At 53.3% G+C, this 26,914-nt stretch overlaps 7 protein-coding genes across 7 annotated transcripts; 3 read left to right on the top strand and 4 right to left on the bottom strand.

Moving 5' to 3' along the window:
* Positions 1-1,197: 1,197 nt before the first annotated feature.
* CTAM01_14005 (KR domain-containing protein) lies at positions 1,198-9,286 on the top strand (the record flags this gene model as incomplete). The annotated part of the gene is made up of 3 exons (XM_060530006.1): positions 1,198-1,389; positions 1,449-1,593; positions 1,665-9,286. 3 exons carry the CDS (start codon positions 1,198-1,200, stop codon positions 9,284-9,286), a joined length of 7,959 nt encoding a protein of 2,652 aa, XP_060375433.1.
* A 438-nt stretch (positions 9,287-9,724) lies between these two features.
* On the top strand, positions 9,725-11,182 carry CTAM01_14004 (amidohydrolase; the record flags this gene model as incomplete). The annotated part of the gene is made up of 1 exon (XM_060530005.1): positions 9,725-11,182. The coding sequence occupies one exon, from the start codon at positions 9,725-9,727 to the stop codon at positions 11,180-11,182; it is 1,458 nt and encodes a 485-aa protein (XP_060375432.1).
* A 587-nt stretch (positions 11,183-11,769) lies between these two features.
* Positions 11,770-13,531, top strand: CTAM01_14003 (uncharacterized protein; the record flags this gene model as incomplete). Its single annotated transcript, XM_060530004.1, has 2 exons — positions 11,770-13,257; positions 13,343-13,531. The coding sequence occupies 2 exons, from the start codon at positions 11,770-11,772 to the stop codon at positions 13,529-13,531; spliced, it is 1,677 nt and encodes a 558-aa protein (XP_060375431.1).
* A 239-nt stretch (positions 13,532-13,770) lies between these two features.
* Positions 13,771-14,193, bottom strand: CTAM01_14002 (uncharacterized protein; the record flags this gene model as incomplete). The annotated part of the gene is made up of 2 exons (XM_060530003.1): positions 13,771-13,832; positions 13,926-14,193. 2 exons carry the CDS (start codon positions 14,191-14,193, stop codon positions 13,771-13,773), a joined length of 330 nt encoding a protein of 109 aa, XP_060375430.1.
* A 603-nt stretch (positions 14,194-14,796) lies between these two features.
* Positions 14,797-16,887, bottom strand: CTAM01_14001 (uncharacterized protein; the record flags this gene model as incomplete). The annotated part of the gene is made up of 4 exons (XM_060530002.1): positions 14,797-15,189; positions 15,245-16,090; positions 16,163-16,240; positions 16,384-16,887. Coding segments are annotated over 4 exons (1,821 nt in total), but the record flags the coding sequence as incomplete, so codon positions are not given.
* A 3,306-nt stretch (positions 16,888-20,193) lies between these two features.
* CTAM01_14000 (major facilitator superfamily transporter) lies at positions 20,194-21,860 on the bottom strand (the record flags this gene model as incomplete). Its single annotated transcript, XM_060530001.1, has 4 exons — positions 20,194-20,229; positions 20,290-21,221; positions 21,277-21,523; positions 21,591-21,860. 4 exons carry the CDS (start codon positions 21,858-21,860, stop codon positions 20,194-20,196), a joined length of 1,485 nt encoding a protein of 494 aa, XP_060375428.1.
* A 2,648-nt stretch (positions 21,861-24,508) lies between these two features.
* Positions 24,509-24,760, bottom strand: CTAM01_13999 (uncharacterized protein; the record flags this gene model as incomplete). The annotated part of the gene is made up of 1 exon (XM_060530000.1): positions 24,509-24,760. A coding segment is annotated over one exon (252 nt), but the record flags the coding sequence as incomplete, so codon positions are not given.
* Positions 24,761-26,914: the final 2,154 nt, after the last annotated feature.

The raw sequence follows: 26,914 nt of genomic DNA, 5'->3' as shown, positions 1-26,914 counted from the left end.
GACACGTTGCAGTATAAGGTTCGAGTTGTGATGCTTTAGCTTGAATGTTGCTTTTTATTAACCGCGCGGCGGCAGGAGACTTCTGTCACGTCGGTAAGCGGATACCATCCCCTGTTATCAGTCGAATACCCTAATTGGAACACATTAACTATGCAGAAGTAAAGACGCAAGACACCCATTCAACAGACCGGCGGATTAAACCGAAGGGTACAAGCCTCGGCAACTAATCCGGGCAGTTGACAGACCTTCTTCTCCAGGCAACTTTTGGTGGTTAGCGCCTGGTGTTTAGGCCATATTAACTTTTACTACTCTTCCACGCAAGTCGTTACAAGGGCCCAGCACGGTAAATTTGGCGGAGTTCAAACCTTCAGACTAAGGTACCAATCGTAGTCTACGATCTCGATCGAGCAATTGAGACCCGAGCGCTCGCACCTTTTGGCTCATCCGTGTACCACGCTTGCTATTGTTGGTGTTCGATCAAGGTTGATGAGATAGCCGCTTCAGTTCCGACCGGATATCTGCCCGTTCTCGCGAGTTAGACTTGAATAGCTGCGCCTTATCGTCTGGAAAGCGGGAAACCTGCTTCCGGACTCCTTCAAATGGTCGATTTGGCGGTTGAGTGATTGACAGCTGAACTCTGACGGAGCTGATTGACGTCGCAATTGTTTGAAACCTTTTGCAGCAGTGGGTTCGCGATTCCGTTTCCAAGGCTCGGTCAGTTCGATCCTTGAACGGCCCAAACCTTCTCAATCTCAGCTGGGCTCTCTCCAGTCAAGGTAGTTATCTAGATGTAGCATGTTGTTGTCAGTCATATCAACAGCAACTAGAAACGCGATTGGATCTTTTTTCGGCGGAGAATCAATCAAGGAAGTTCTCGAAACTGGAATAGCCGCAAGTGTAGTCTGACTGTAGCAACCAATTGCATTTCCACTCTTCCGTAAATATCCATTTTCCATGGAATGTGACGTTCTCAAGTTTGTGTAACTTCCGCTTGAAACCCTTCTTTGCCTCTTTTCCGTGATTATTGGACTATCCAGCATCAAGAAACTTAAGAGCTGCTGCTAAATTAGTATAGAAAGGACCGAATCCGGTAACGTCTTGTTCATGAACAGTCCTGAATCTATTAGGAATCATCGTGTTATCACTCAACTGCGGATGTCAATCCATAATCAACAACATCAAAGTCAAGTTATTAGTATGGATACAATGCAAGACCAGATACAACCTATCGCCATAGTTGGCTTGAACCTCAAGTTCCCTGGAGACGCTACTTCGGCGGAATCCTTCTGGGAGATGCTTGAGAATGCAAGGAACGCATCAAGCAAGGTGCCCTCAACCCGCTTCAACGTCGATGCATTCTATCATCCAGACCCTAACCGTCTCGACAGTGTGAGTTATTGCCTTTGATTCAACGTACGTGGCCAACATCTGATTGCTCTGGAAACCAGATGCGTGTTCAAAACGCCCACTTCATGAAAGAAGATCCGCGGGCCTTTGATGCTGCCTTTTTCAACATGTCGCCAGCAGAAGCATCCATCTTAGATCCCCAACAGCGCGGGCTCCTCGAGGGCACATATCACACCTTTGAAAACGGTATGAGCCGATAGATGGATGTTCTTGATCAAGGCATGAATCACTAATCGAGAATTTATGGAATCATACAGCTGGCTTAGCAATGGAGAGAGTTGCTGGTTCCCGCACCTCAGTTTTCTGCGCCTCTTTCGGCCGCGATAGTGATGCCATAGTGGCCCGAGATCCAGAGTTCCAATCCCGGTACCAAGCAACGTCTTCAGGGTCGTCTATGTTGTCAAACCGCATCAGTCATTTCTTTGACCTCCGAGGTCCATCTTTGACGGTTGACACCGCATGCTCCAGCGGACTGTACGCCCTTCACCTAGCGTGTCAGAGCATACTCAACGGGGAGTCCGACATGAGCCTAGTCTGTGGCTCCAATACCTATCTCACTCCCGAGTGCATGAGTTTCCCCTTGAGCAACGCCGGCTTTCTATCTCCGGATGGTCGATCCTATAGCTTTGACCACAAAGCCAACGGTTACGCTCGTGGAGAGGGATACGCATTCGTTCTTCTCAAGCCGTTGTCCAAAGCTCTGGCGGACGGAGACATTATTCGATCAGTGATCCGTGCCACAGGCGCAAATCAAGACGGGCGGACGCCGAGTATCACCCAGCCCAGTGCTGCCGCTCAGGTTGAGCTCATTCGGAGAACTTATGCTTCTGGAGGACTGGACCTTTCCGAGACCGAGTACGTGGAAGCTCACGGAACCGGCACACCAGTCGGTGATCCAATCGAGGTTTCCGCGATTGGAGAGGTTTTCAGACCTCATAGATCTAGCCCGCTCTGGATTGGGTCTGTGAAGAGCAATATTGGCCATCTCGAGGGTGCTAGTGGCCTGGCGGGTTTGCTCAAGACAGTCTTCTCGCTCGAGAGAGCCATTATACCTCCCATCGCGGACTTTGAAAAGGTGAACCCAGCAATCGACGTCAATGCGCTAGGCGTTCAGTTTCCAACGCGCTCTACGGCTTGGCCTGCCACTCCTTCTGGGATCCGCCGGGCTTCAGTCAGCTCGTTCGGATATGGCGGATCTAATGCACATGTCGTATTGGATGATGCATACAACTATCTTCGGATTCGAGGCCTTACTGGAAACCACCTATCCGTGGCCAAGTCTAATGACTCTTACAAGCCATGTGTTGCGAACAGCAGCACCTCAATTGGAACAGTCGAAGATCAGGCCCCAGACGCCGGCATCTCTGATTCTGTTTCAGATGTTTCTGATGATAGTGGTGTCATCATTGGCTCTGAAGACGATGCTGAGCATAGCTCCATCTCGCTTCTCACATTCTCAGCCGCCGATGAGGACGGTCCACGAAGACAGGCCTCGGCGTTGCAAGATCACGTCGCTACCCAGCGAATGTCGCGAAAGAGAGCACAGAGAGTTTTCCTTGCCGACCTAGCCTACACACTCTCTCAGAAGAGCATACTCAACTGGAGAGCATTTGCAGTGGTCAAGTCGGAAGCGAACATCGGCAACAACCTCGCAGAGATCCTCTCCCCCATTACGTCAGTCTTGTCATCGAAGAGGCCAGAGCTCAATTTCGTCTTCACAGGCCAGGGAGCTCAGTACCCGCGCATGGGTCTCAAGCTGATGCGTTACGAAGTATTCCGGCAGAGTCTGATGGACTGCGACGAGTATCTGCGATCTCTTGGTTGCGAATGGTCCGTCCTCACAGAGCTTCGGAAGGCCCCGGGATCGTCCAGAATTCAAAAGCCTGAAATTTCACAGCCCCTTTGTACCGCTCTACAGATTGCCACTGTCGACCTTCTCCGAAACTGGGATATCATACCACAATCCGTATGCGGCCACTCATCGGGTGAAATCGCGGCAGCATATTGTGCTGGAGCCCTTGGTCGCCAGTCTAGCTGGAAGATTGCATACTTTCGAGGCGTCTTGGCAGGTCGATTGGCATCTGATGCGTCTCGGAGCAAGACGACGATGATGTCTGTTGGCCTCGGTGAGGCAGCCGTACGCCCCTATCTTTCAAACAGGCTCTCGATAGCTTGTATCAATAGTCCAGCCAATGTGACGATTTCAGGGCCGACTAAAGAGATCCAGCTCCTGTTTGAGAGACTGGAGAAGGAAGAGATCTTCGTCAAAAGACTTCCTGTTGATGTTGGATATCACTCTCCGGCCATGGAAGTTGTCGCAGCCGAGTATCAAGATCGAATCCGTGATATTGGCGCACCTACTGGCTCAGCCGCCGAGAGGTTACGCAAGGAGTCTCTCGTATCCTTCTACTCCTCAACCGAGGGAAACCTCACATCTTTTGAGGCTGTGACGAATCCTTCGTATTGGGTAAAGAACCTTGTCTCTCCAGTTCTCTTCTCAGGTGCTCTCGAAGCCATGACCGGATCGAAACATGGAGGGCAACACTTCCTCGTAGAAATCGGTCCGCAGTCAGCTCTCAGACGACCTGTGCAAGATACCTTGACTCCTCACCTCGGCAATAAGGCTGCTAAGAAATGGCAGTACGTCAGCGTATTGAAGCCCAACGTCGATGATGATCGATCATTGATGGAGGCTCTCGGCAGTCTCTGGGCAGCAGGCATCCCGATTTCTTTGTCCAAGCCAAACCAGGAGTCGACTCAAATATCGCGGAAACCGAAGATTCTGGTGGACCTTCCTTCATACCCCTTCAGTCGGTCTCGGGAGTTCTGGGAGGAGAGCAGGCTGAGTCGCAACTACGCAAAGCGTCCGTGCCGTAGGCATGCTCTTCTAGGCATCAGAGACCGTGACTGGAATCCCGAAGAGGGAAGTTGGAGGCACTTGATCCGATCCCAAGAGAACCCTTGGATCCTGGATCATGCCTTGAACGGCTCACCGCTGTATCCCGGCTCGGGTATGCTTGTCATGGCCATCGAAGCCGCCCGTCAACTTGCCACACCAGTTGAAAATCGCATCCGCGGCTATCAGCTAGACAACGTGCGCTTTTTGAGAGCCATTGATGTAGACGACTCAGAGCGCGGCACAGAAGCAAAGATTGTGATGCGGCGCCGTCGACAGGCCACCAACACAAGCGGACAACAGCTCTGTTACGACTGGCGGGTTTTTGGGACCAATGGCGACGACTGGAACGAATGCGCTTATGGAAGCATCAAAGTCGAACTTGAACCGGAGCAAGCCTTGGGATCCGAACAGGCCGCCGCTTCTGAGGCACGTCGGTTCCGCTTCGAGACGTCTATCAAAGAGCAACTTCAGGCAGACGTCGACAAATGCCGTCTGGTCGTGCACCCCAGCCAAATGTACAAGAACATGTCCCAGCGATCAGGTTTCGATTACGGACCGTACTTCCAGTTGCTGAAGAACATTTATTACGATAGGGAAGGTCATGCTACAGCCATGCTGTCAGCGAGAGATTACACTTCAAGCATGCCGTACGCTGGAGAAGACCCGTGCGTGGTTCATCCGAGCACGTTGGACGCAGTTTGTCACCTTCAGATGGTCGCCCTATCTCAAGGTGGATGGAACGCCGTCCCTACGATGATGTTCTCGCACCTGCGAAAGTTATGGGTGTCGCAAAAACTGTTCGTGGCGCCTGGGAACCCCCAGCTGCGAGTTGCAACTCGAGAGACTATGCGCGCTTTCCGAGAAGCTGAGTGCAGGACACTGGTCACCTTTGCCGATTCCAATGAGCCCGTTCTCGTCCTGGATGGTCAGCGTGGTACAGCCATCACAAGTCTCAAGTCAGCCGACACAGCTGCTACTTCACAAGGCGATTCGGGCCAGAAGTTCTATGGTCTCGATTACAAACCCGACCTGTCTCTCCTGACTGTAGATGCCAAGAGTCGCTACTTCGCGGCTGCGTTCAAAGAGGATACTCGATGCCGCGCCCCTCCGAGAGAGCTCATCGATCGTGCCGATGCTATTGCTCTGCACTTCATCGAGGCGGCTCTGGAGCAAATTGACAAGGATGATAAGCCGCTGCAATTCGATAATCACCTGGCTCGGTATGTCAAGTGGATGCGTCGCGTGCACTTGAATCGGGATACATGGACGCTAGAGTCCCGGGGCCTAAGTCACCTGCGTATCGAGGATATATTGGATGAAGCCGAAGGCGAGCCTACGCAGAGACTTACCAAGAAGGTTGGCGAGCATCTGCACAGCATCCTCAAAGGAGAAGTAAACGCGCTCCAGGTCATATTCGAGGGCAATTTGGCCAACGAATTTTATCACTCTGACATCTTTGCAACGAATAATAGCAAGATGGGAGCGTACATCAACGTCCTAGCCCACGCGAATCCAAAACTTCGTTTGTTGGAAGTCGGAGCTGGAACCGGGAGCTCGACCGGCCGGATTCTCCCTTACCTGGCTGCGCAAGGGGTTGAAGGTGGTCCTCCAGAGGCTGTACGCTTCGGTGAATACTGCTACACAGACATCTCGGCTGGTTTCTTCGAAAAGGCGCGCGAGCGTTTCTCTTACGCGGCAAGCCACATGACGTTCAAGAAGTTGGATCTTGAGAAGCATCCCAGCGTACAAGGGTTCGCCGAAGGGACTTATGATGTCGTCGTCGCAGGCAATGTGTTGCATGCCACAAGCGACTTGATACAGACACTTCGGTATGTCAGAGGTCTTCTACGGCCTGGCGGTGTGCTTGTACTAGGCGAAACAGTCAACCTGGACAACGTCCGTGATGGCCTCATTTTTGGCCTGTTGCCTGGCTGGTGGCTACGTGAGGGACAGTGGTGGTCTACCAGTAAAGAGTACCACGACCAAGGCCCCCTTCTGACGGAAGAGCAATGGACCACGGTTCTCAAGGAGGCTGGTTTCCCGGGAATCCAAATGGCTTTCCGCGACCATGAACAAAAGCCACATCACCGAGTCTCTATCATCATAACTACCCGCCCGGAGAATGAGAGCCTCTTAAGCCAACCGTCCAGAGTCGAGTCACCCTATAGGATCATCATGGACCCTACCTCAGCGATCCAAACCTCTGTGGCCGAGTCGCTCCGAAGCCACCTTGTCTCAGGCTCTCAGCCTGGGGGGGCAGACATATCCAGCATAGTGGACATTTCATCAGGAGATACCAAATTGAACGGAGATGACGCAGTCATCAGCTTGTTAGAGCTCGATGCTTCAGTATTATCATCCGTCGCCGCGAAGGAGTTCGAAGCCATCAAGAAGATTTCCCTTGATACCAGGTTCACGCTTTGGTTAACTTATGGAGGAGCTCCAAAGGCCACCAATCCCGCAGCCGAGGTCGCCATCGGATTCGGTCGGAGTGTCTGTTCAGAGAGAGGAGACCAAGGCTTCGTGACTTTGAACTTGTCCTACCGGCCTGAGACCCCTACGGCTGTCACTAGCGCCGTCGACAGTATCGTGCGTGTTGTTGAGAGATTGCACAACGTTTCCTGCCCTGGTACCGACAACGAGTCCGAGTTCTCGGTAGACAATGGCTTGATCTGCATTCCTCGCCTTATGCCTACACCTCATATGGATCAAGCGCTTTCCATCAAGCAAAGTGGCGACAGGCTCAAGTCGTTCACGTTCAACAGGAATGGTCCGAAGCCGCACATCAGTATCAGTATTGAAACCCCTGGGCTTCTTGATACCATCTTCTACGCAGAGAACGCTGAGGCGGACAAGGAGCTCCAGGCGGGTGACATTGAGATCGAAGTCAAGGCAACCAGCATGAACTTCAAGGATGTCATGATTGCTCTGGGGCAGATTCCTGGGCGAAGCTTTGGATTTGACGGCGCTGGCGTTGTCTCTAGAGTCTCGCGGGAGAGTAATCTTTGCCCAGGCGACTCGGTGTTGTTCTGCAGCTCTACTGGAGGAGGCTTCGGAACATTTGTGCGCTGTCCTGAACTGCAAACAGAGAAGCTCCCTACAGGCATGTCTTTCCAAGTAGCTGCCGCAATTCCGGCTGTGTGGTCTACAGTGGTGTACTCTCTCGACCACATTGCACGTCTCAGCCGTGGTGAGACTGTTCTCATCCACGCAGCCGCTGGAGGTGTCGGACAGGCAGCTGTGCAACTTGCTCAGTTGCGGGGTGCCAAAGTCTTTGCGACCGTGGGAAGTCAGACGAAGCGTGAGCTTGTCAAGCAGCTCTTTGGACTCTCGGACGACCAAATCTTTAACAGCCGTGATGAAACTTTTGCCCAAGATGTGCTTCACGCCACGGAAGGCCGAGGCGTGGATGTGGTTCTCAACTCACTAGGCGGCGAGCTCCTTCGTCAGTCTTGGGAATGCATCGCACCCTTCGGTCGCTTCATCGACATTGGCAAAGCGGACATCATCGCTAACAATACTTTGCCGATGGGACCATTTAATCGAAATGTGACGTTCTCTGCGGTTGATCTAGTCGTAGTTCATGAAGAGGCAAAGCCTCTCATGAAGAAGATCCTGCAGGATGTCACGAGGCTGTTCGAGGAGAACCCTCACCTACACGAACCCAAGCCGCTTCACGTATTCTCACCTTCAAAGCTCGAGGATGCAATGCGCTTCCTCCAGGGCGGGAAGAATACAGGCAAAGTCATCATCGACTACGCTTCCGCGACCGACACAGTAGAGTACCGACCTTCGCAGCTTCAGCACGGGTACAACTTCGACGCGAACGCCACGTACGTTATCAGCGGCGGCCTGGGTGGACTTGGTCGTGAGATTGCTCGGTGGATGGTCTCGCGCGGGGCCCGGAACCTACTTCTCCTCTCCTCACGTGGTGTCGCAGGACGACCAGACGCTCTCAAGCTTATTCAAGAACTCGAAGCCACCGATGGAGTCACAGTGCTCGCGCCGACGTGTAACGTTGTCGACCGGGGAGCGGTCGAGGATACCCTCCTGAAGGCATCACGAGAGCTTCCACCGATCAAGGGCTGCATACAGGCCGCCATGGTACTCCGCGATGACATGCTTGCCAAAATGTCTCATTCAATGTTCCATGAGACTCTCGGTCCTAAGCGCGCTGGATCATGGAATCTGCACCAGCTCCTGCCCGACGACATGGACTTCTTTGTCTTGCTCTCGTCATTCTGTGGCATCATGGGCAATCGTGGACAAAGCAACTATGCAGCTGGAAACGCATTCGAGGATGCTCTCGCGCGTCATCGAGTGGCACAAGGCCTCAAGGGCGTCTCGGTCGACTTGGTGCTCGTCGCTGAGGCCGGTTGGGCCAATGTCAACTATGAGTCCGTGACGCAGAGCCTCCGCGCCGGTCATGACAATCTCACACAGGCACAGCTGATGGAGTTGCTTGATTTGCTCTGCGACCCAAGCTACAACTGCGCAAAGCCTGGCGCAGCTCAGGTCGTCAACATGGTGGACAGCGCGGCGGACCTGGCGCGCATGACACAACAAGGGCTCTTGGATTGGATGCAGAAGCCCATGTTCAGCAATCTTCTCCGTATGGGCGAGACCGAGGCTAGCGGCAATGGCCGTGGGGCTGGTGGAGGCAATGGTGATGGAAGCGACGACGTCAACCGGCTGGCTTTGGTGAAAGCGGCGCCTGACTTGTCGACTGCCAGCGAGATCGTAACCCAGGGTCTCGTACAAAAGCTGGCCAAGTCGCTGTCTGTGCCGATTGAGACGCTTGACGTCGGGAAACCGGCGTACGTTGTTGGTGTTGATTCCTTGATTGCGGTTGAGGTTCGGTATTGGTTCATGAAACAGCTCCTTGTTGAGGTGCCTGTATTCGAGATTCTCAAGAACCAGAGTATCACGGATCTGTGTCAGCAGGTGGCTTCCAAGGTTCTGCAAAGCAGCTCGAAGTAGACTTGCGTATTACAAGATAGCTAAACGGGGATGAGCGTAATGAATGTCGAATCATATCAATCTGACCTGTACTTATCTCAACCGATCAAAATCGCCTTTCTCAGTGAACGTCGAAAAGGACATCATGACAATTTGTAGCTCTGGATCGCAACGTTGGCCGCTCACAGCCACTTGCTATTGATCCCGGATATAGGGCCAATCCTGGGAACCTCCCATTCTTAATGAGGATTGGTCAAAGACGGCAAAGTAAGACGACGAGACGACCTTCCTAATTAGGTACTCGGGTCCGCTGGAACACTTATGGTCCTCCTACGCCGCGAAGCATCACCAGTCGCCTCATAAAAGACAGGTTTGATCTCATATTGCGACTGAGGCTAAAGGCGTCGGTTGCTTAAAGCTCACTTGAAACTTGCAACAGAGCGCGATAAGCCAGCCAATATGACTCGGCGTCTCATCGAACGACCAGCCAAGATCTACTCTGCGTCTCTGGGTGGCTCATTCAGGCCAATTTACACCGGCACGGACTCCGAGCTGCCCGTTAGCACCTTCAAGAAAACAACTCTCACCATCATCACCACCTCCCTTCTCATCCCCGGCGACGGCGAACCCATCAAAGATGCCGCTCTCGTCATATCATCAAAGCTCATCGCCTGGGTCGGCCCGCAGTCGTCAATCCCTAAAGAGTACACCGACTCTCCTCACAAGTCCTATTCCACCCCATACCTGATGCCCGGTCTCTGGGACTGTCACGCTCACTTTGGGGGAGAGTCTCCCGACGCAGGATCCAGTGGCGATCCCTACCAGGTCTTTATCACAGAGCACCCCGCCGCATCCGGCGCCCGTCTCACGCGCATGTGCTGGCTGGCTCTGCAGAGAGGATACACGTCCCTCCGCGATGTGGCTGGCATGGGCTGCGAGATCTCCCGCGCCATCGAAGATGGATCCATTGTGGGACCCAACGTCTACAGCTCCGGCGCGTGTATCAGCCAGCTGGCTGGCCACGGTGACATCTTCTCTCTCCCAGCTGGAGATGTGCTGTTGAACTTGGGCGTGTCGCAAGTCACTGCAGGGCACTTTGGCACTGCAACGAGCATGATCGTTGACGGCGTTGATGAGTGTCGCCGCGCCGTCCGATTGCAGATTCGGCGAGGGGCAAAGTGCATCAAGGTCATGGCCTCTGGCGGCGTGATGTCTCGTGACGATAATCCGCTCTACGCGCAGTTTAGTCCTGCGGAACTCGAGACGATCGTGGAAGAGGCAAACAGACAAAATCGCGTGGTCGCGGCGCATGTCCATGGCAAGCCCGGCATCATGGCCGCCATCAAGGCTGGCGTCACGACGTTGGAGCATGTCTCGTTTGCCGACCGCGAGTGCATCGATCTCATCAAGGAGAAGGGCATCATCTACATTGCCACACGTCTCGTCATGGACTTGCTGCTCGGCACCGGAGGGAAGGGGATCCCTCCTACAGCTTGGGAGAAGGTGAAGCTGTGTGCCACGAATCACTTGGCGGCATACAAGATGGCCATCGAGGCTGGTATTCCGATTGCCCTAGGTACAGACACGGGACCCGGGTTCAACATGGCAATGGAGTTGGAGGCGGCCGTGAAGGCAGGAATGAGCAATCTGGAGGCTATCAAAGCGGCGACCGCGAATGGACCGCTCAGCGTGGGTGGACAAGCGCCCAAGACAGGACAGCTCAAGGCTGGTTATGAGGCAGATGTTCTTGGTCTGTTGGAGAACCCGGTGGAAGACGTCAGGGTACTGCAAAAGATTGAGAATGTCGCCTGGGTCTGGAAAGGAGGTTCTCTCTTCAAGGGGCCCGGTGTTGGACCCTGGGGTGAGGATCCTAGTTCCTTTGACGAATGGTCTGCGGCCACATACATTCGTTCATAGTGCCCCGATAATGCCTTCTTTGGCCTTTTTCTAACCTCCGTTCTATTTTGCTTCTTCATGAAGCTGGCAAAGCTTTAGTTGTGTGTGCTAATGCGTATATTGATGACTTCAAAATCTCATGGAAAAGACGCGATTCTTTGGTCGTGTTAACCGTCGGTTTCCTCAAAGCCCGTTGTAGTCCGAACCCATGGAGGAACGCTTTAGGTTTTCCGCAACTTGATCCGAGTTGTTGAGTTGTGATATGGTCTTTGACCTTTCCAGCAAGTAGCCCAGGTAGCTTACAAGCCGAGCCTAAGGCTCGATAATGACGAATATCCATGTTTGAAGATCCCAGAATCTTTGACATCGAGACAAAGACATCACCTGCTCCAGCTTCGTCGCCCATCTATCGCCGGGCCTCTGTTTGAAGCCACGATCCATCTCGATATCTCTCCAAGGGGGTGCCCGAAGTCATAGTTAAAAAGGCCTCGTCATCGCTCCATCTAGATGATAGCGCCTTCTTCCTCATCTCAACCTCATCCAAATTATTATCATTCTCACTCCCACCAATGAATCTTTCATCTGAAATACAAAGCACCGCATCCAGCATGTCCCCGAGACCAGAAGATACGCTCGGTAATCTCGACCTCTATCCCGCGAGCTACTTCGTGCCCATCCGCCACGGCGGCCAACGCCCGGTCAAAGTCGCAGGCTACACCCTCAGAGCGCTCGTCGAAACCTGCCGCAGCGAAGAGAGATACAATGCCGCCCGTGAATCTCTCATGAGCATCACCCACATTTTCCACGAAGAGATTGAGTTGCTCCGAATTGGCGGGTCGCCTGCTACTAAGCCAGCTGAGCAAGGCTATCTCAACGGCTGGGAAGATGCCTTGTCAACCGTCATCGGCGTTCTAAACTATTGCATCGTCAAGCCGGTGTCTCAGTCTTCCCCTAACGCTCGCCCCGAGACGCCGCAACAGCTTGATCGCCCTTTGCATTCTCTCAGGGTGAAGAAGTTGGCAGAGATGTACGCATGCCGTCCGCTTCTGAGTCTGGAAAGCCTAGAACAGGCTCCCGATGATGTCAAAGGCAAGAGACCGGCGACACCTGATGGAATTGATATTCGCCAGGGAGAAAGTGCCGCCCGCTGGCTGGAGTTCATCGCCGGCGACGAGTATCGTCTCCCAAAGAAGCACTCATCTCTGGATATCCCCTGCACCGAAACTAACGGCTCGGGCGTCAGCACGCCCTCAACGACAAGCAGCGGCTCCTCGGCCCAGAACCTCCTCTCGTTCCCATCCAGCCAGGATACCGAGAGATTCGCCATGGCCGAAGAGAACCAACTGATCCCCGATGCTTCGGAACTCATCCGCGGCATCGACACCATCCAGATCCTGCTCCACTACGAGCGACAATGCCGCATCTCGGAGCGCAGAATCGCAGCGGAGCTAATCAAGTCGAGCGTTCTCCGCCGGGCCATCTTTCAAGACCGTATCGGCCGCGTGCCCACGTCCGAGGGTGCGAATGACAGTCGCAAGAAAGGTGTTGAGGATAGCATCAACGATCCGTTCTTTAGTCAGACGATGTACGAGAAGGCTGTGGGACAGGTGAAGTCGCTTTTCCGACGTTGGGGTGGTACAGCCTGGCAAGATGATACAGAGACGGAGGCAGACACGGAGACTGATACCGATACTGACCTCAGGGAAGCAAGTACGCAAGCTGTTGAAGAGCGCGCTGGCTCGACTAGCGAGAGTCTCGTGGGAGAGTACGGCTATGTCGAGTCCAGCCTTGCATGCCTCAACCCGGATTCAGATCTCTCGTTTCCAATGGTGCCGGACCCTTCGTACCAGCTGGGATATCAGGGAACAGAAGCTTGTGTGCCACATGTACAAGCCCCCATTTACCAAAGCTTGTTCATGAGATCGCCGTACTTGACGCCAAAGTCTGGAAGCTCATGTGATACATCTAACCTTCTCTCATCATCCGAATCCCGCCCGCTGCCTAGTCAATCGTATCTCATGGTAGAAGCAAACAGCCCCAAGGACGCCCGGGATCTACTCTCATCCTCACAAGACTCGCTGGCGAACATTGAGCAGGTACCCGCTTCCAGGGAACGAGAACAGCTCAGGCTCAGAAAGTCACCATTTCTTGAATATCATGGCTCACACTACCCAAAGAAAGATCTCGGAGAAGCCAGTCATAGGGCACCACTCGCGGCCTCGCGGTCTCAAGGAACGTCAGCAGAGCCAGATTGTCCTGCAAGTTCCACACTTCCTCAACCTCCTTCCGAACCCTGGACTGTCGTGTGTCAATGTAAGAGATGTCAGGAACGGGCTTCTCGCGATCAGGTTTGAACGATGGTCATGCTGATTTTGGGGGGTATCAAATTTCGTATGTATTTGGGCTAGGTTGTTGGGTGGTACTTTGGTTAGACTTGAGAGATTGTTAGTTGGATGATTTTTCCTGGAATGCAGTAGACTGGTTTACTCACGAAGCATGGCCATGACTGCTCCTTGTGAACCTTCCCTACTGTTGCCCGTGAAGTGCCCCGCAACGCCATTCCGGGCTTTCGCATCCCTCAACCTTGCTCCCGTATCTTCACCCAACGTCTATGCAATGGTCTCCGTCTCCATATCTCCCTCCTCGGGCTTCTCGGCAGTCTCCTCAACATCTGTAACAATCAAAGTCAGCTTTGGTCGCCACTTACTTCAAGCGTCTCATTCCGCCCCAAAGTCTTGTCCATAGTAGCACGAGGAGCACTCACCCTGCATGACAACCTCTCCCTCAGCCTCCATCTTCCTCCTCATCGCATGGGCAATCTTCTTCTCCATCTTCTTGGCCTTCTTCTTGCTCATGGGCGCGTTGGGACCGCTGGTGGCCATCAGACCGGGCCTCGCGCCGCGCATGGTGTCCGTCCTCGCAATCTTGTGCTTATTCGCCTCGGACTTCTTACGGCGGGCAATCTTGGCGCCGAGGGCCTTGTTGGCCAGGCGGTTCTTGGAGGGACCGTTGGGGTTCTTGACTGACGGCATGGTGGCGGTGGTCTTTGGTGTCGTCGAAAGGGTTGGGCAATTCGACGTAGGGAGAGGGAGAGGAGAGACGGTGTCGAAGACGGAATGTCAAAACTGGGCAGCGGATGCAATGCGATGGAGCGTCGCTCTGGGATTTTTTAAAGCGGGGCACGGGGCGGGATGCAGGTTCGGGGTCCAGGCCTGCCCCGCTAAGGTAAGGTCGCCCCTCGCCGACCCCACACGCCTCACCGAGGTCGGTGTACATCAAGGTAAAGCCAGACCTGGAGGGGGTAAGGTAGTAAGACACGGCTCTGTGGCAGTACTTGTATGCCGCTCGGTCTTTCGGCAAGAAAGCCAGAACATAATACATGATGCCCACAACGGGTTGTTGAGATATTACCGTATTTCTATGTGCCACATCTACTCGGACAACTGTATATCGTGATAGATCCGAGCAAATGAAATTTCAAGATGTCAAACTACAAATCGAGATTGTTGTCCTATTGAGACGCTTTCCTGCCCATGAAATGTGCTGCAACCTGGATCCAAACGCCGAACCTGAAATGCGATATGCCTTTCCCATCTATTCAATCAACGCCAATGTAGACTACTCTTTTACACTCATCACCGCGCCACTCTGTCACTGTTCTTTCCAATAGTGCTAGGGCTGCTAGGGCTTCCCTCGTCATCAACTTCGTCCTTCAGGCCTTTGCGGGCCTCGTCATCGTCGTCGTCGCTCATAAGGCCCTCGAGCTCGAATTCCTCGGCATCACGCACTTGACGGGTTTCACCGGGGCGACCGTTGGCCAGGGGCACGCCATTCGCCAGGTTGACCTTGCCTTCGGTGTTGGTGTTACGGTCGAACAGGTGAATGAGCATCATGGTGAAAAGGAAGAGAAGGAATGCGAAGGAGTAGAGGATAAGGATATACGACACGTGGTCGAGACCCGAGTTGGCGACAAGTTCCATCTGCTCCTCAGTGGCACCCATAAAGAGGAAGCCAGAGGCGTACAAAAGCTACAAGGCATTAGATAGTGCTCAAACAACGGCTTTTGGGTGATACAAAACTTACGAAGACAGGAATGAACTGCCAGCTGTTGGTTTGGCGTCCATCGGCAGAGACGCCAACGCCGTCCTTGACAACGAAGGCAACCTCAATAACACGGGTAATGCCGACACCCATCAAGGTCTTGCCAAACATGCTGTGGGTCATGGCGCTGATGGGAAGGTCCTGGGGATGGGCAGACATGGCCCATCCAGTGACACCAATGACGAAGCCGGGAATGAAGTTGCGCTTGGGGTTTCCGTCGCGGTCCCGGCTGAGCCAGATACCAACAAGACCAGCACACCACCAGATAATACCCATGGTTGTATGTTGCCAGTCGTTCCTGACCCACTCCGTGCCCCATCGATGCTCGGTGAAGGTGTTCACGCAGCCCCATGCCGCAATAACAATGCTGTCAAAAAATTCCTGGGATCGGCCACTGCGTCGCACCCACAGCTGTCCAACGAGGAGAAGCAGGGTCAAGATGATTCCGTAAGCAATGAAGGCGCTACCCATGATGAAATGCGCCAAACACTGGCCGAGATGGTCGCCCTGGCAGAAACCCAGCGAGGTAATGCCGCCAAACAAGAATTGTGTCCAAGCCAAGACTGGCGAGGCCTTGCCCAAGATGCTGTGGGCGGGCTTGATAAAGCGGCGGATACGACCGTTGATGCCCTTCTCGAGATGCAGCCTGAGGTAAATGCCCAAGCCGACCTGGGAGGCCATGATAATCATGAGCCAGTTGGCGAAGGAGGCATGGACGTTATGGGCAACGAACTGTCTTCCGCCATGCATGTGGCCGAGGAAATATCCGACAATGGCGAGGGCGGAGCCGAGGACTTGAGTCGGAACATGCCAGCGGTTCTTGGTCATCTAAATAGAGGCAATCGTTAGCAACTCTTGGGAAGTTCAGAAACTTGTAGACCGGGTAGGATCGCCACTTACGCCCAAGACCATGCCGACGGGGAAGATGACCCCGAAGGCCAGCATCATGATGAAGATATGAATCCATAGTATTGTGTCCTGCAATTATCGTCAGTTAGCATTCCTGGCCTTTTTGTTTCTCGTGTTTCTCGGAGGTGTTTCATGAGGTCGGGCAGTTTTTCTCGAAGGCAGTCTGCGTGCGTGCAGTCTCTGGGTTCGGTGAGGTGGTGATGGTCGCTTACGATGGGTTCCTGCGAGACGGTCTCGCCCTCTTGGATGTGGCTGACGCCGTGTTCGTGACCGAGAGCCATGGGAAGCGATGTGAGGATGTATGCAGCAGCAGCGAGTGTCTTGAAGGAGGAGAAAGACTTGAGCGGCAACGAGGCCGTAAAAGAGTCAAGTCGCGCCATGACGGGCGTTTCGAAATAGCAGAAGCGTCCCCTGTGCTGCTGGGCCTTGGTGTGCTGGGCTTGTCGGGGCGCGCTGGAGCCAGACGTGTCACAGACTTGAGCCTGGCTGGAGTGTTTGGAGCGGGGCGGTCTTGAGGATGTCGCAATGCAATTGGCGAGGTTCGGACGAAGCGTCGAGGATGGTGAGGTAAGGTAAGGTAAGCAACAATAGGGACCGGACGAGACGAGACGGGTGGGCGGCAAGGTACGCTGTAGAGCAAGCGAATGTCTACGGGGGAGGTTGTAGCGTAGCGGTACTGGTGCAATGAGGCGCGTGGGGACGGTCGCGGGAAGGGGTCTGAGGGTTTCGATCGGTCGGTCGTTCGGTCAGGCCAAGGCTTGAAAGGTCGGTCGTTACCGTGGGTGAGGACAAGGTAAGGTTGGTGTGGGAGTGGAGGGAGGGAGAAGCTATCTTGGGACGGCGACGGGACCCTTGGGTGTAGGCAGTCCTCCTCTCCTACGGTGGTTTTTTGTCGGACGGAGAGGATTTTGGGGGCGATATGTCGTGCAAATAGAGATATGTAGGATGCAAAAGAGAGAATGGCGAAAGAAGAAGAATGAGGCTCACGGCTGGGCTGGGCTTGAAAGAAAAGGAGAGAGAAGCGCCAAATTGGAAAAGACCCGGTCGTCGTGTCCATTAGATTGTGGCTTCGCTGATGCACCGGACACTGAGAAACCCGACCTGGACGGCCTACCTATCCGTACATACCTCCACAGTACTCCGTACCTAGGTAAGGTACGCATACGTATTTCGTACGAATACATGGAAGCGAGCCGGAGGCTTCGGTAACGCCCATATTGCAAGTGGGGTCGACCTCTAGAAGGTATCGTTACACACATATTTGGCTGGGGTGTACTTCTCCGGGGAATCCGTTACCCAAACTGCCCGCCCGTTGTGATGGAAGTGGGAGGGACAACATTGACCAGGTCTGGGCAGATTACGCGGGGGATGATGCAAAGTATCCATTCATATTGAACTGTATCGCGTTGTACCTTGGTTTTCTTGTTGTCTACTCGAGCAGTTGCTGACTGCCTCACACCTGCCTTCTATTGCTGTTGCAGTGCTTGTGACTTGTCGGCTCCTTCTCTACGACTCTGGGAATCTGCAGACGGGACCCGGGAGTGCAGGTGGCAGCTGCTCCCTCCTGCCCTGCACGTTCCACATCCCATCCAGCTCCTTCCCATTCGTCAGCCAGGTACGTATCGCACTTTCCCATCGTGGCATAACAGCATTGAGCGCATTTCCATTGGCCAAGACAGGCATTCACCCCCTCTCTTTAGTGGACCCTCTAAGAAATGCCCAGTCGAAAAAAAAGTTGTTCGCCCATTTTGTTGTTCCCCGTCGCCAACTTTCCGTTCCAGGTTCGCCGGTCCGCCCGCAACGGCTCGACGGGCATCAGTCAGCATAATCACCCGCACTGCACTCTGCCACTCACACTCACACTCATACTCATCCTCACACCTCACACCTCACACCTCATAAGTACTGCGTACTCCCTCATCTTAGTCAATGACTTACTCAGTCGCCAATGTACCTGTCACGATGTTGTAGTCAGAAACGTCTCAAGACTTGCGATCAAAGACTTAAGATAACCAAAACAACTAGAGGACAGAGTTGCAATTTGGCAGAAGACCTCCCAAGAACACTGCCCCAATGCCAAACGTCCTCTACTCCCCCTGCCAAGCTATCATTCTGAACCCGGCCCGCCTAGCAAGCTCAGCCATACCACGCTCAAGAGCTAATATGCTGCAAATGCCCCTAAAGTCTCTCCCTTCCAAATCCATTCTTGTTCATCCCCCACACAATTTGCATCTTGGCCCTAGCAAGCCAAGCTGTCCATTTCTTTTACCGCTTGCCAATGCTTGAGCCGATGTCAAGTTTGCGCTTGGCTAGGAGCTACTTTTCTGGCTGCAGCCTGCGACTATGAATCCGCCCACATGTCGCCTTATAGATTCGCGAGTGTGAGGCCTCTGAAAGTCGGATTAACATGTATCCTGGCATGCATTTGTACAACACACGTAGGCTTATACAAGTGGTATGCACAACTGACTATGACATGACGTATCGATGTGAAGCCATCATCATTTTCACTCACTCAATAAGTAATTTCATCACGTACTACCGTGCTACCTACCCCAATGACTTCACACTTACAGCAGCTGTTTACATGGCCCATCGTCTGTTATCCCTGGTCTAGGACAGGAAAAGGGTTCGAGCGGTTCGCGTGGGCATAATCATGTGCGAGTGCGCCAACTACATGGGATTGAAATGGCACGAACCCTTCTCAGGAACATCTTGACACGGCCGTCAAAAGGCTAGCTAGCCGTGCCATTAATGCCGTCTCAACTCTGGCCTCTGGATGCCCCTCCAAGGTTTATCAGAGCTATGAGTATGTGTGCAAGCTCAAACCCGATGATCCTCATTTTCTCGGTCTTCATTTCGATGTAAGTCCGCATTGCAAGAAGATTTGGCAATGTTCGCTACCGCGTCAGCAGAAGACGTCACCCCCCCCCCCCCCTAAAGATCGCGTTAGCACTTTTGTCTCTTGTTCGCAGTCAAACTATTAACTGATCTTGGTCAAGGAGAGACGGCTTGACCATTCGCTCTGTGTGAGCATCCTCGATATTGAACAGCAGTTGGCAGAGGCGATGTGGTGCAAGATTTGTTCACCCTCCATTGGAGGCATGGATTTTTTCACCAGTCAAAGCCCTATCCTCAATGATTGCGTTATTGCCGTTAAGATCGCGAGCCCAGGAGGAATACATTCATAGCCAGAAATTACTGCCGTCAGGTCTTCGACAGGAGTACGGAAACCCTCACTGGTGCCCAATAACAGCTCTGAACTCTTCAGTCATAGGCGGAAGATATGATCTAGTGAGGTAATTGACACTTGGAATTGCCCATTTGCTCTCCCAGAATATGTCGATATGAATGAAGCATACATGTTCCCAAGGCTTGAGGCCGCCTTTCGAGTCCATATCCCAACCATCTTTCCCTTGAAGCAACGTGTCACTCAAGGGAAGTTGCCGGTGCCGGCCCCATCATTGAAGCTTAACATGTGCAGGCAGAACCATGTAAATGCTTCTACCCAGCCACATGATGACAGGAAGACTAATCCTTGGAGCCGCAGGGCTTACACACATGCCAAAGGTCCAATGCACGACGCCGGCGCCGAGACTTAGACGGCGTAGCCCGAGCCACCGGAGCCCTCGCCGGCCAACCACGCATCGCTCACGGCGCCTAGCGCCGCCGTCTCCCACGTTTCTTCACGAATCCCGCAGCCACCAATAACGCACCTCTCGTCTGTCTGCCGTCGCATGCCTCGGCACTTGCGTCGATCACGGAACGATTACTATTCCTCACAGGATGGCGCAATTTCACTGACTTACTTAAACACCATGGGAGGTCGCAACTGTTCGCACCCAAATTTCATTCAAGAGCTCTCGCTCGGTATTATTCACTGGCACAAGCCTTGCTACACGGATAGTATATTCTCATGACGCTGAGCACCTTGTCCCTTGAATCCCACCAAATCCCGCTGGAGATTGTCATAATCTCTTTCATTAATCATAAAGCACGCTGATCCACCCACAGAATATCCCTTAGTAGGTATAGCGGAAACCAGGCTGAGCACCCTCCTGCACATTCTGGTTAGCAATCGGTCCTAATTCAAGAAGAGTCTTGTGGGAAACACTTACATCATCAGCCTCAAGCTCCTTCTCGCCCCTGTCGGCCTTCTTGTTCTTGAAGTAGGCGTCAACAGTCAACAAGCTGACCAAAATGCACGTCAACAAGCTGCACGCAATGCAGGCGTACATGCCCGGGCGGTAGTGAGGCTTGTCCTGCTCACGGAAGAGCAAGCTACCGGCAATACCTCCGATACCACCGAACGAGACAAGAGTCGCACTGCAGAAAGCTCGCTTCCACTGGCCACGGATGTTATTTGCCTGGTACGCCATCACAGCAGGGACGTTGGAGTTGGCACCGGCCGTGGTCAGGAAGACGCCAAAGTAGCGCACCGCCGCGCTGGAGTGGAAACCCATGATGGGAAGACCAACGATGCAGAAGAGCATGTTGATGAGAATGACGGGACCACGGAACTTCATTCTATCACCCAACCACGCGGTCGCGAACATGACGATACCGGCAAAGGCATAAGGCGGCGCGACGAGGCACTGCGCGGCACCAACGTCGAAGCCCATGTTGACCTGCAGAATGATGGGCAAGAAGTATGCAAGCGCGTACGAGACGGTGGTGGTGTTGAAGAAGATCATGGCGTAGGCCCAGATTCTCCAGTCGGCGCCGGCACCGAGGAATCTCTTGAGGTTGAAGGCGGGAATGTGGGCGTCACCGCGATCACGGTTCACGCGCGCGACAATCCAGGCGCGCTCACGCTCGCCGAGGAAGTTCCAGTCCTTGCGCTTCTTGGAGTCGGGGAAGTCGACGAGGAGCCAGTAGCCTGCGAGGCCGAGCAAGCAGGTGAGAGCACCTTCGATGATAAAGATCCAGCGCCATCCAGTCAGGCCCTGTTGGCCGTTGAGCTGCATCAGACCGAAAGCGAGAATACCGGAGAAGGCGGAAGCGACGCAGCCGAGAAGGTAGAAGACGGAGTATCGCTTTCCGACCTCATCTGTTCATGGTCAGAAGTCTGGTCGTGGAGGCAGCATCAGCGGGTGCCAACTTACATCTGGTGTACCATGTGCTGAGAAGGTAGACACAACTGGGGAAGAATCCGGCCTCGAGAACACCCAGGAGAATTCTGCATGCATACAAGTGTGTGTACTTTGCTGAGAAACCCATACCGATCATCACAGCACCCCACAAGAGGGTAAGTCCACCAAGGTGAAGACGAGGTCCAATCTTGCGAACAATGATGGTCGAGGGCGGCTGGAAGATAATGTACGGGATGAAGAAGAGGAGGGAAGCAATGCTCTGTTGAAGTCAATGGTCAGCTGTCCACCCTCATCGACCATACACACAGTCATCGAGTTCAACTCACGTATCGGTTGTCGAGATAGAGACCCAATTCCTTGGTCATGCCTGCAATGGCGGCCGCAGACAAGTTGGTACGATCCATCAATGACACGCAGTACATGGCACCGACAGTGACGACGAGTCTTCGGTCGACTCGGCGAATGATCTTGCGCTGCTCCTCAGCAGTGAAGCCATGGTCAATGTCGAGATCATGGGAGTCGTTGATGGAGCTGGTTCTGATGTGGTCACTGTGCTCGAAGCCTGCCTTCTCGGGGTCTGAGACGGGACGATCCATGTTGGGCGGTTGTGTCGTTGATCGAAGCTCGCTGTGAATGAGTCGTCGAAGAAGTGAAAGACGAGGGACTGGTGTCGACGGCGCACAGAAGCTGCAGATTGTGCGTCACTTATTGAGTTTGACCAAGGGAGGGGGTCAATCGAGAAAGAGGTCTGGGCCTTCTAATCAACGCCGACGCAGGACTGAGGAATGCCGTTCGAATAAGGATGTGGAACAAACAACCCAAAGTCAAGAGGGGGAAACTCTGGAGGTTATCTACTCAAGAAACACAAAGATCCTGAGAGTAGCATCGGATGACACGACGCTTCGATAACGATCCGCACACAGCCTTTTTGTATCCGTTCGGGTCCAGCCCCAGTTCCCCGCGAAAAGACAGCAAGTCGACGACGACTACAACCCCCTTCTTTTCACCCACCCCCGCCCCCCCTGGTCCGTAAGACAAGACATACACGAAAGCACCCAGGACGGTGGATCCAAAGACCCAAGAATCCAAGACCAGACAAGGCCTTGAAGCCATCCAAACCACCGGCGTTCATTTTCCCCATGTTCCCCAGAAAAAAACACAGACGAAATGAGCCTTAGCAGACACACGTCCCCATATCTCCCCCGCCCTGGGATGGGGGGACCACCCCCGATGCTGCTGTCCTCTTGCTGCGGGGGAGCCAATCAAACTCAAAACAAGACAAGAAGATACCGAGGGTGGCGGCAAGCAAGCCTAGGAAGAAGCCTGTCGAGTTGTCGACTCGTTCGAAGGAAGCCAAGACTGAAGGGCTAGGGCGTGGCCGCAGTGCCGCATTAGGATGAGAAGTTGGAACCAAGAGCCACGGAAAGGGTGTGGTATGCGGCATCGGTTTTCCCTCTAGCCGTCAGAGACAAGACATTCAGACACCGGGAGACGGGTCCAGCCAAAGACGGTGATGGTATGTAGATTGGTATTGAAACGGCAGGTAATAGAGACACGCATACCCGAATAGTCTGCTGAATTGAAGAGTTGCGGAAATAGGGATACTGATTGTTCGGTAATTTCCCATGTCTACAGCAGATATTGAGAGTGAGTCTCAACACCCCAGATCCCTCTCACTCTTAATCTCAATCTCGCTCTCACTCACACTCACCTCTCTCGCTCAAATCCACTCACTTGACTCAACTATGCTCACCCAAAATACAGCGGCACAGCGTGCGGCTAGCCACAACAGCTCAAATCCGGGGTACCAAAGGTTCAAAGTGGGCTCGTCCCGGCCTTTGGCTGCGGGGTAAACGCACGATGTGCGTGTGGAGGAAAGCTGGAGCCTCCACGTCCCGTGTGGGTGGTGAGGAGAAGTCCGCCGAGCCTAGTGGGGAGAAAGCCGGGGAAAGGGGGCCCATGGCCCATCATTCATCCATCGGACATGGGTTGATGGGCTATGAGAGACCCCAGGAGGGGACGTGTGTCGGTCATTCACTCTTTGAAATGTCCACTCATAAGATAGAAAGACACGATGAATAAAAAGGTCAGAAGTGATCATGGTTCGGCCGGTCGACTCGGTACTGTGCGCCGGAGCGACTTGGCGGGTATGCGATTGGATCGTCTGCCGGCGGATTGCCCAATTCGGCTCTAGACGCGAAGCTGAGACTAAGGCATGCAAGCCCACGCGATGAGACCCGAGAATGTACTAGGCGCAGCGCGGCATGGAGATGGGGTTGGGGTTGGGAAATCTGGCAGTCCACTCTTCTGGCAATAGGGACGAAGTATGGATGCTATTCCAATGTCTCTGCCCCTCTTCGGGTCTTTTTGTGATGCTACGCGGCCCCGTCGGTAAGGTAGAATAGTGAGAGAGAGAGACGGAGAGAGATACCTAGAAAGAGTGAGGGGGAAGAAGCAAAGAAGATCGACGGGACATACGGAGGCGTACATGGGGAATGGAGATACGAGCCAGGGTGTAAGGACACCGACAGGAAGTGATATGCTTCTTCTTCAGGCTTGATGACACACTGCTCAGGGTATCTCGCAGAAAGAGTGACATAACCCTGTGGAGCGTGCTCCATCTCATGTCATGTCACCTCCAGACGCAGCAGACATGGGGGATGTCCGTGGCCGTGGCATCTGTCATCTTCTTGACTGATACGTTGTACCCATCTCCCGGGTGACTCGTCCCGAACCTGCACTGGAATGACGGCAAGAATAAGACACCGAAAGAATGAGACGACGAACGAGGAGGTTTGTTGACCCTCGAACTTCGAACGGTGGACGAACCATGGGTACCTACCTTACGCACGCGCTTGCGAAAAACTGAAATTCGTTTATTGGCGCCGGTGACTGAATCGAGTGTGCTGCCCACGAACCTTCACGAAATGAAGCAAAATTCAATTGCCGCGCTCCGTGTGAGTCGCGTACTCCGTACCACAAGTCCGCCGTCCCAGTCCACCTGAGGACTCAAGGAGGCTTCGAGGGCTTCGAGACCTCATTAGACGCAGTCCGTCCACTGTTTAACTCCATCGTTTTGCATTACTAGAGGATTGCCGTAGTATATGTAGACGCTACCCTGCCCTCGAATTCCGTACTGTTTAACCTTAACCCTTTTCTCTCCTATCCTTTCCTCTATTCTACCCTCTCCCTCGTTAAGGGATTGCCAGAATCGTAGTTTTGATAGCTTGTTGGTAGGCTGGTGTTACTGTCTGGAGGTAGGTAACCTACTCTTGTGCGTGGGCGCCGGGAGTTTTGCTATTGCGGAGATGGCGGTGGATGTGCCGGAGTACTCGAGAGAGCTTTTTGATGGACTTCTAATGCTGTCTAAGGCGATTATCTTCGAGCTGTAGGAGGAAGCCGAGGCGCTATATTGACACGGCCCTGTCTGTCTCGTTGGTGCTGATGATGCCCTTTTTGGCGTGGGATATGTTGGCGATGCTCTGCGGCCGCGTTGCTACGCTTCGTGGATTGTGCCTAACGACGGCGAGGATTCTGGCGTTTTTCTTTAGGTCTTTTGTTAAGGTCGTTATCGTGGGGTTGGTTTGGTTGTTGGTATCTTGGTAAGCATTTTAACTTAGTATACTCGGAGGCTCTTATAGCTCTTGATGAGAGGCTTTTAAGGGACTCATAACTAGACTTTTCGCCTATTACGGGCGAAGCTATTACGGTTGAAGCCATAGCGATTGAAGCTATAGTGCTACTTGCGGACCTCGATGGTAGGTAGTTAGTAGTATAGTCATCTTTCTCTTATGGTAAGCTTGAAAAAGTATCTTAATTTAAGTGCTGGGTGGGTACTATACTGTTTTATTAAAACTGTATTCTTGTACTTGTGACTTAGAAAGAATTAACTTTCTTCGATAACAAGGTACTCAGACGCAGTCCGTCGAACCCGAGCCAAAGGACGCCAAACTTCCTAGGTGATCGAGAGACGCCGTCTGCCACCGGACGCCAAGATGCCTCCATCGATCTTGGCAAAAGCCGCGTGCCACCCACAACCTGTCCTATCCGGACGTTTATAGCCATGTTGCCGTCTTGTCCGTCGTCAACAGTCGTCGAAAGCATCGAAGAGGCATTCCCAATCAGATTAGCAGGGAGATGAGCTGTCGTTAACTCGCCTCCTCCCCTTCCCCGTGGCTGTTCCACCCCTGTTCCCGACATGGCGGTCTTCGTGTCTGTGAGTCTGTGACTGCTGTCTCAAGCGTCCTAGCGCACATCATCCCAACAACGTGTGAACGTGTAAAGATTCCACTACCGTGACCGCGGTTCAGACATCGTCTTCAGTCTCCCTTGCGTTGGCGTTGGGGCGAGCTGGTGCGAGCATGGACCCTTGAGGACCAGGTGATTCGATGCCACCCTCTTCAATTTCGCCCTGCATGCCTCGCCGTGCTACCAAACAACAAGAAATAGAACGAGCCAAGCAGCATTGGCGTCGCCGCAGATAGTGTACATCCCTCCACAGATCATGCACACTTTCTCCCCGAGTCTAGGTTCCCGACTCCTACCTATTGAGGATCTTAGGATGCATACACGCCACCACACCCTCCACGAGCAACCGCCCGGACGGCGGACAACCATTATAGATTTCCCCTCAGAGGCTCAGACTAAGGTAGGACATCAAACTTCCCAGTCTAGACCTGACAAGCCATCCTTCCAACCCCCTCCCTCGGATCGAACCTCGGCATCCTCGACCCTTCTACGGCGTGCCATTGGGCGACGATCACCTCTCCTGTGTCCGATTGAACGAGAACTGAAGCTAATTTCAACGACACAAATTCCCGATAGTTGGGTTGAACCTACCTGCATCTTCGCCCGCCGTGCCACGCCGTCGGTTCTTGGAAGTCTGTCTGGTCTGCCTGCTTGTAGCCCATGTTCAATCGCCTCCTGTCCTTTTGCTGCCCACTATCCCCCTTGGTCGCCCCTCCATCTCGATGGGAATTGCGGCAGATTCGCAAACCAAGCCCGAAACGTGCAAAGTCGCCCAGCCTCCATCATGATCCCACAGATCCAACAAGTCACCCAGATCCTGGTGATACCTTGTTGGTCAGGCCTACGTGCTTTTGCTTGGTCCTTGGATGAGGAACAGGGAGTTTACGGGTGGCCTGAAGAATAGGGCTGCATGTCTGCGCCGCAAGGCTGCATTCATTGAAATAGCAGACGACCGTAACACTGCTTGAGACCGAGGAAGGATCATCACCGTAAAATTACGTACCTTACGGTGAGGAACTGACGAACCAGAGGCTGTAGAGTGGCCGAACTTCCTCGGTTGTCTCGGCCTTCCAAGACTTGTGTAAACTTGAGGGTTCCCAGGGACGCCGAATGGTCATCACTATGCCTCTGATACGATCTGTTGCATCTCACAGAGAAGGGGAGCATAGTCCTCTAGGTTCTTCCGAAGTAGCTGTTCTCACGTAGTTGTTGACACTTTCGTCTGCGCTTCTGCCAGTGGCTCTCATAACTCACCATTACATGATGTTACTACTTTGACGCTTCCACTCGTACAATTGTAGTATATGCGGCAATATAGACACAACAAATCTGTCCCAGTCCTTCAAAAATCAGAGATCTGGCCATGATCTATCCTCCACACGATAGTTCTGGTACCATGATA

Source organism: Colletotrichum tamarilloi, assembly GCF_030869305.1.
Source record: "Colletotrichum tamarilloi strain Tom-12 chromosome Unknown Scaffold_110.1, whole genome shotgun sequence".
NCBI classification, from domain to species: domain Eukaryota; kingdom Fungi; phylum Ascomycota; class Sordariomycetes; order Glomerellales; family Glomerellaceae; genus Colletotrichum; species Colletotrichum tamarilloi.
Note: the sequence above shows the minus strand (reverse complement) of the source record. Positions and strands in the feature narration are given on the sequence as shown.